The sequence below is a fragment of the Buceros rhinoceros genome, unplaced genomic scaffold, assembly GCF_000710305.1.
Source record: "Buceros rhinoceros silvestris isolate BGI_N320 unplaced genomic scaffold, ASM71030v1 scaffold3299, whole genome shotgun sequence".
Classification (NCBI taxonomy): domain Eukaryota; kingdom Metazoa; phylum Chordata; class Aves; order Bucerotiformes; family Bucerotidae; genus Buceros; species Buceros rhinoceros.
In genome coordinates this window covers 1-8,417 of record NW_010433104.1, presented here as the reverse complement: position 1 = coordinate 8,417, position 8,417 = coordinate 1, and the positions used below count along the sequence as shown (strand labels likewise).

The 8,417-nt window shown below is 48.0% G+C and overlaps 1 protein-coding gene across 1 annotated transcript in view; it reads left to right on the top strand.

Annotated features, from left to right (window-relative positions):
• TTC29 (tetratricopeptide repeat domain 29) overlaps nt 1-403 on the top strand; it is a gene marked incomplete at its 5' end in the record, with an annotated part of 106,160 nt that extends 105,757 nt beyond the window's left edge. Inside the window, one exon of the mRNA XM_010143983.1 lies at nt 179-403. Coding sequence (XP_010142285.1) covers nt 179-403 — 225 coding nt within the window. The remainder of the gene's footprint in view (nt 1-178) is intronic.
• Between the last annotated feature and the right edge of the window lie 8,014 nt (nt 404-8,417).

Below are 8,417 nucleotides of genomic sequence, written 5' to 3'. Positions count from 1 at the left end.
AACACATCCTGCTGCTGTGCTGGTTGTGTGGAGGCTGCCGTGGCTGCCAGCACCTCCCTTATTATGCAAATGTTTGTTTTTTTCTAATGGCAGCTGTATGTAGGTCAACCAAGTGTCTGTGTACCTGCCATGGCACGGAGCTTGGGGCTTTACAAAACAACACTTTGTGTTGGCACAGCACACTCTGCGTAAGGGGGAAACGCCACGAACAAGCCTGAGCGATGTGCCAGTAGGGGAATTCTCGTTTGCCAGGGTGGATAACCCTCGTGTGAAACCAGCCTGGACCAAGCCAGCTCAGTCTCCTGAAGCACAAACTGATGGGCCAGCAAAGGTGGTTCTGGCAGGGGTAGGAAAGCTGTCCAGGGTCAGTGTGAGTATTCCAAGTGCAGTAGAAGCTAATTAGACTGTAAGACACTAGGAACCATCTTTGATATAACTTGTGCGTACCAGGCTTGGCACAGTAGTCAGGGATGGGGAGTGCTGTGCTGGCACAAGCTGTGCGCCTTCACGCAAGCCACACCACCTCGGAGCAGGCGATGTTCAATCAGTGTTACTGGTTGGGGTCACTTGTGTAAATCACGTTCTATGTTTTTTATCTCCTTCTTTCTCATTAGAAAATTGCAAGATAGCGGAACCTGCCTAGAAAATTATTTTCTGAGACCAGTTGTGCTAGAAAACTTGATAGTGTATGCGAAGTAAATAAAAAAGCAAACTGTGAAGGTGAGTGAAGTAAAAGAATAAAAAAACTAAACTAATATATTTGCAAAAAGTATGCTTGCCTTGCTTACTGCCTCTGTTTCTCCCAGATGCCACATCCCACTGTAGGGAGCTGTGGTATTTCCTTCAGTGAGACAATGCACTTTCCCTTGAAAGCTGCTGGGTTTAATCTCACCATCAGATGGTGTGATTCATTTCTGCAGTCCCTGTTGTACATTTCTTAATATCAGACATGAGTGAAATATCTTCAGGTCTGTGAGTGAGAGTGGAGTTAACTATTTTTTCAAAGGAAAAAGATGCTGGAAATAGAGTGGTCTTTATCAGGTAAAAGAGCAAGTGAAACCAAAGCCAGGCTCCTGGGCTGCCCTTGATGAGCCTGTCATGGTGTCGACTAAGTGAGCCAGGAAGGGACTTTCACACCTCTGCAACAGGGACAGTTTGGTTCAGCCAAATCCCAGGCATAGTTGAGAGCATTTGGCCCAGCACGCAGCTGCCAGAGGTGGCCACATCTGGTGAGTAACAGCTGCACCCCCACAGAAGAGAGGGCCCACGCCAGCTGCAAGGCTGCACTGTGTGCTGCGTGAATTCACCCTCTGCAACACAGCAAAGCTTTCCTCTGCCTTTTGTGGGACTACAGTGGCTCCACGGAGCTGTATGGATGGACAAAAGGTTTCATGTAACAGTTTAGGTTTTCTCTCACCTTCTGTGAGACCAGCCCACGTACTTAGTCCATGTACGTATGCATTGTCTCAAATCATTGTGTCGGTCAAGAAGTCCTCCTGAAAGTTGTGTTCAATGAAGACAGGCTGACATCCTTCTATTTTTTCACCTGGTTTCTGAGCCTTTCGAGTTTGTTCAGGGTATGCTAAAACTCTTCCCTGCAACAGCTTTCTTCCAATAGAAGCTGCAATTCTCAGGTCATCACTTGACTTCTGAGGCAAAAGCTTCAAAGCCTCCTCAGATATTGCAAGCTGCAGTAAAAATCTGCAGTGATAGCCCTGAATTATGTGTATTCACATCTTTGCTGCCTGATGGTTGTACTCAGACCTTCTGAATTTCTACCTGTAAATCATCTTCAACCCCTTTGAAACACAAGTGTTCATTATGGTGCTATGAGCTGGAAAAGTTTATTTCCTAGTTTAAAGTGGTCCTGCCATCTTTAGCTGTTCTTTTGCATCCCTGCAGGACAATCACCCATCTGGGGTGGAAAGTGCTTTCCATGATATTGTTTTGCCATGACCAGTTTCTTGGTTAGGAGCTTGATCCTCTTCCCCTTTTCCATGTACAGCACTGCAGCAAAAAAATAACAACAACAGAACCCCAAATCTGTTGTTCAGGTGGATAGATATTCACACCAGAACTAAGTCAGAATCTCACTTGCCAGCAGAAAGACTTCAGGTCAAGACCTCAATACAAGTTACAGTAAAACTGAGATTTTGAGCCTACTGTACGCCGTTTCCATTTGCACTTTCTTTCCCACTTCTCCTTGTGCTCATGTATTTCCTTCTTCCCCTTCATTCAAAGTCTCCCCTCTGTCTTCACAATTTGATTAACACTGGGTTGTGCAGAAGCTCATTCACCCACCCCTAACACCACCTACCAAAAAGTTGGCGTGTCCAGTCTCTTCATTATGAGGAACCACCATCTCTTTTCTCTGATTGTCTGGAATCACTTACTAACCTAAGTGACATCTCCAAAATTATTGTGCCTGCACTGCTAGGAAAAATGAAACTGCTCTGTACTGCTGAAAAGAGAGTAAACTCATTGGCTTTGTGCATAAGAAAAGTGGGTAAGTTCTGTTTATCTGTGATTATTCTTGACTTCACACCGGTTTCTCCCAGTTTCCAGATGTCAGCGAACTTTGAGAGAGCAGGATTTGCTCTGTGTTACTATAGCCTGGGATTTTGGTCTGTCTGGTTTGCTTTGTAGCCTTCCTTCATTGCTAACCCTGTATGTCTGCTGAATGAAGGCTTGATGCAGAGGAGAAGTAAAGGTGATGAGCTATTTCTGATTAAACTTTGCTGTGAACAACTGATTTGTAAAAGTTACGTTACGTCCTCAAGAAAAGCAAAGGTACTTAACCCTAGAATGTCACTGATCTCTACACAGCTGGTATCCAGGTCTTCACCTTCAGGCCTGGCTGCAGGGTGCGCTAGTGGGTCTCTACATCAGAGCAACCCAATCAGTTGTAAACTGGGAGTGCTTTTACCCAGTGTCATCTACAACTGCCTCCCCATTAATTCTCTCAGTCTGGAAGCACCCTGATGTCTCCTTAATAGGGGTTAGCATTATTTATAGCAATTTACAGGTGTGCTGCTAAAAGACTGAACTGTAAATCGCCTCAAATGCTGTTCCGTGATGAAGTGCCTCCACATTATTTAACAAATTGTCCCACCATGACTGAACGATGCACAATGGAAAAACTTGCCACAGAAATGTAATATCGAAAAGGCCTCAATACCACGTATTTGGTTTAGATTTGTAATTGCAATTGATATTCTTCTGGCAGTTTTGTACTCCAGGAGTATTTTCAGCTTCAGAAAAGCAAAGTCCTGCTAACCTGGGGGTGTCAGCAAGGCAATACGGTGACTAACACGTGACACACGTTATAGAGCTGCTGTTGCAGAGGTATTTGGCACAAAAGAAGATCAGGCTGTACGTGTGCCTTTTAGTAACAGCTTACTGCCTGGAGTGCAAGGCAGCAGCATTGTTTACAGCGTACGAGAGTGATTCTGCCGCGGTAGAAAGAAGATTGAGGTGTGATGAAATGCCAGCCAAAATCGGCTACCAATACCTCACAATAAAGAACTGCACGTGTTCTGAGATGTTGGTCTATCTTGTTTGGCCTTATCTGACATAGTGCTTTCCCAGACCAAGGAAGGGCTTCTAATTTTGCAATGGGAGGCAAGGTGGAGCAGCATCTTCTTCCTAGAGAGCCTGGACTGAAAATTCATTTTACCATTATGTGGTAAACAGCTTCTGTTTTTTCGTTACTTTACAAGGAGAGTTCAAAGAGTGTTATGCATCAAACGTACACCTGCTTGAGGTCTCACTGGTTGAAATCTGGCACAGAACACAGCAGAGCAGCCCAACACAGGTCAGCTGCTGAATTCCTCTCGGCAGGAAAACTTGCTCACCAACACGCATATTTGGAAGCATATTTGGAGGCATTTTTGGAAGGCCAAAGGAGGGAAGAAGGGATCCGGAAGCATGAAGAGAGGGTTTGTGTCAAGCGTTTTCTTCCCAACCATTCAGGATTTGGAGGTGTATGAATCAAAGAATCTTTCCTGAAGTTGAGAAGTGAATAGCCCTGTCAATGCCTCTGTTGCTTTTTAAGGAGTAACTTTTTTTTTTTCAGTTTAACCTTGTGAGTTTTCTCAGTTAAATCTTAACATCAGTCAGAGCTCTCCTAACATGAAGTCCAAGACCTTCTAAATCTATTGGTGAGAATGTTTAAAACGTCATTACAAAGTGCCTGTTTCCATGTAGATAACGAAGCTGTTTGTGTTCAGGCATGCCCTTGGGCAGGAGGCTGACAGCAGAGCTGAGTCCAGGCTGCTGCTGTGTTGGGAGGATGAGGAACATCGCCACAGAAGCAGTTTAGGGGGCAGGAAATGCTCACCCAAGCAGCATCTCTTCTTCAGGTTGCTCAGGCTTTGAAGGAAGCCTGGCTTCCTCACAACAGCTTGGGGGACCACGCTCCACATGGCTGTCCCTGGCTTTTTGTACCTCTGTCTGTGCCTCCTCTGGTGTCAAACTGGTTTTAAAACTGTTTTAAGCTCACTTCAAACCAACAGAACTGAAAGAGAAAGGGCTTAACTGTGTATATATCCCCACAGTTTTTGTGCAGTGAAGCAGCTGACAGAGGGGACAGACCCCATTGTGTGTCCCGCACAAGGCAGAAAACCACACACGTACCAGAAAGCTTGTCCCATGCAGGAGGTTTTATCAATGTTCCATCCTCGGGAACAGCACCAGTCAGAGGTCAGGCCTTAAAAGACACCAGAGAACCCAATGAAAAGACCCAAATCCGAGTCAGCTTTTGCCATTCTACTGTCACTCCACCTTCCCACTGTAGTACCCCTGAGGTCCAGCTTCACAAACAGCTGCTGGGCTGCTGCTGGGAAATATGCCACTTCTTGCTGCAGCGCGAGGTGAGTGGGTGTTTCCTTGGGTCATACTCCCGGTGTCCTGGGAGTCAGATATTCAAGAACATTACTGGTTCAGCTTTTTTGGGGTGATGTCAGATGGGACAGGGTTGGTCCCCTGGTCTGAGGGCTCTGCTAGGACTTGGACAACTTCTTTACCTTTCTCACCCATCCCAAACTCCTCTGTTTTCCCCTGCTACAAGGAGAGGTAGCAGCACGTCCCTGCCTCCTGGGGATGTTATGGGGACCAGTATGCTAAACACCATGAGGCACTCTGATACTACCAGAGAGAGGGGCAAAAACCCTGAGTTGCCATAAAGACCCAGAAAGAATTGTAAAACTCCAGAGAGAAAAAAAAATCCTTTTAAAGAAACCTAAACAGTCAGTCCATTGGGACTCAGTGTTAAATACACTGTCACCCCCCACATCATTTTCCCTTTTCCAGTTGCCTTCTTCCACGCGTTGCCACTGTTCTTGAAATTTGAGCCTGTGGCATGTCCAGAAGGGGATCATTGCAGCGCATGCAAGCGTTGGAGTTTGGACCGTGAGATTTCCTTCACAGAGCTCTGCCTCCTTGGCACTAGAAACCTTGTAAGTGATGTGTTTTGTGGAAATAAATAAATAAAGGAGCGAATGAAAATGTCATATACATAAATATGCCACAATAAGTTTAGTCTTCGGATCAAAGTGCTCAAAACGACACAGCTTTGAAACAGAAAGGTAGGAATCAAAATTACACGTCCCTGCGTATCAGCTCGTATGCCAGCTGTTTAACTGAAGCGTACGTATCGTGGCTGATTAAATGAAAACATTTTAACAGCTGTCTAAAACTGTAAAACCCTCTCCTCATCTTGCCGGGGCTGCCTGGTGCACCATTCCCGTGGCTGCCCAGGAGAGCAGCCCCTGAGCTCCAGCCCACGCCTGCCCCGACACCACTCCTCGGCAGGGGCCACTGGGCACACAGGGCTGCTCTGGGCTCGTCCAAAAGACGAGCAGGAAGATCCTTGGCAAGGTCCAGAGCGAGTCCTGGTGCCATTGACTCGCAAACCTGTGTCTGGGCAAGTGCCTATCAGCTGGCTGGCTCTAATCCAGACTATTCAATGAGTTAAAAATAGTGCTGGCTAGCTCAGGGGGACAAAGCGGCTCAGCAGGTTGAGGGGAGAGGTGCTGGTTTTCATATCCAAGCCGAACACAGCCCGACTTCCCCAGCGGGGAATAGGCTTTATGGAAGAGAAAAACCTCTAGGTAAGCGGTGGGTGGTCTCTGGTGGCTGATCCCTGCCAGTCTGCAGAACCAGCTGGGAACCATTTTCCAGCCCTGGGGGCAAGCAACACTGCATGACTGCTAATTCCCCTCTGTTCTTCCCCTCGCTCCCCAAAACTGTGTGGGCACAACTGAAACTGCCTGTTAGGAGCAGACACTGCCCCTGCCCGTGGCCAAGCATTGCTGGGGAGGCTGTTTCTTGAAGCTGGCCAGCTGAGTGGAGGCAGAGCTGTCTGTGGCCGGGCTGATGTCCCATCCCGCTTCATTTCCTGGTGGAGGCGCAGGCAGGAGATGCTGGTCTGGGCTCCAGAGTGGGGAGGGGTCTGCACTAGGTGGCTTCCCAGGATCCCATCTCTTCGGCTACACTGGGAAGACGGTGATACTCTTCTTGTAGCACAGGTGTTGCCACAAGCCACAGTACTGGGTTTAAAGAGTGACGGCAGCAATTGTACACCCTGGCCTGCATCAGCCATCACCCCTCTTCAAACACGATGCCACAGCCAAGAGACTAGCCGGCAAGGGATTAACCTGGGCAGAGTCAGGGACGGAACACATTGCCCCTCTGCCACCCCCACCCCACCGTTCACATCTGCCCTGTGTCTGCCTATCGGTGGAAGCTGAAACAAAAAGAGGTTTAAATTGCAATCGGGCTGGAGGGTTACAGGGAGCAGTCGGCCACCCCGGGCATCACAGGGGAGCTGCAACAATTAGCAAGGGGATCCTAGCTGGGGCTGCCCAGTGGCGATGCCCCTTCTCCTTGAGGAAGGGTCGGTAGGAAATGTTTGTGGGCACCTTTGTGTAAGGTATTTTAAGTGCAAGAACCCTGGGAGAGTTATGTATCAAGGTACCAGGCCTGTCCATTTACTGTCAGTTTTAAAGATGCTGCATTTTAAGAATGTATTCTTAAAGAATCTGTGTTTCTAAAATAAGAACAATCAGGACAGAAATTTTACAACTCAAGGTCCAAAAACAATCTCAAAAGGTGGCATCTTTTGCTTTTTTTGTTTTACTCAGCATCTGTTGTGTCTAAGTGTGTGCGTGTGTGTTCATCTGCACTGTGGGATGGAGTCTTCTATGATGCTAAGGTTTGCACAAGCCCTCTTCATCACATTCTTCTTTGGCCAGTGGGGCCACTGTTGCTGCCCAGCGGGGCACGTTTCACTGCCAGAAGCCCCCCAACAAGAGTCGCAGCCATTACCAGGGTGGGAATGGGACCTGTACGTGGCTTGTTCGCTGCTACACATCCACCATTTCCACCCACAAAACAAGGCAAGAAAACGAACTGCTTTTCACTTGCTTAAGAGCTGTAACCGCTGCTGCTATAGAACGTTGTCGTCACAAAAATGACTCTTCCGTGGCTTTACCACCCCATCTGGCATGGGCTGACTTGCCCAGCTGTGTTTGACACAATGCTTTTGTAATGGCTTTTTAAATACAGACAAAGCTATACCCCTGGAAAATGGCTCCCAAAAGAAGTTATGTTGTCAACATTAAGTTTATCTCACCTATTTCCACAGCTTTCCTTGCAAAATAATGTAGTGCCATGGGGAGGAGGAAAGCTACAAGGGTTTTGAGCAAGCAAATGTTTAAGAAAGGTCTTTCCACCACACAATAAGCCCTTCTCAAATCCAGCAGGCCACTCGTGTGCCCACACACACCGTGAGAGGACTCCATCCCCAAATGCCACAAGGAAAACACACGCCAGCCACGTGCCGCTGTGCTACATCTCCTGTGTGATCCTGATGGCAATAGCTACGGGGACATCTGCAAGTACAATTCAACACATCAACCTCAGGCCTTCTGGTGGCTTTCTGTGCTTTTGCCTTCCCAGGTGATGCTTTCACTCCTCGTGCTGAAGGTGTTTTTCTCTTCCTCTGCCCATAGAGCATCTGGGACCAGTATAGAGTTGATGGTTCTAGCAGTGGGTTCATGTTGCTGGCGACGACCCCGCAATCTGCAGAATATGTGCCCAGCTCTTCAGGAGCGGCTCTGTCTCGTGTGGGGTCCAGGACTGTACACACCCCACCACACACAGATGGACCCTCACCCCAGGCTCACTGCCCAAGAGATGAGGAGGGCTGGCTGCAGCTGTGTGGCTGCTTACACATCGTGCTCCTGGCTGGACAGGAGCCAAATCATCTCACGGGTGCCAGTGTGCCCGTGGGACCGTGAGGTGAGGTCAATACCCCTATGATAACAACAGGCCTGTCCGGAAAGCGGTTAGAGCCCTGTGGGGGAGTTTGTGCCGGGGGTTTGCCGGGCTGCAGCAGGGTTTGAACGGCTGATGAT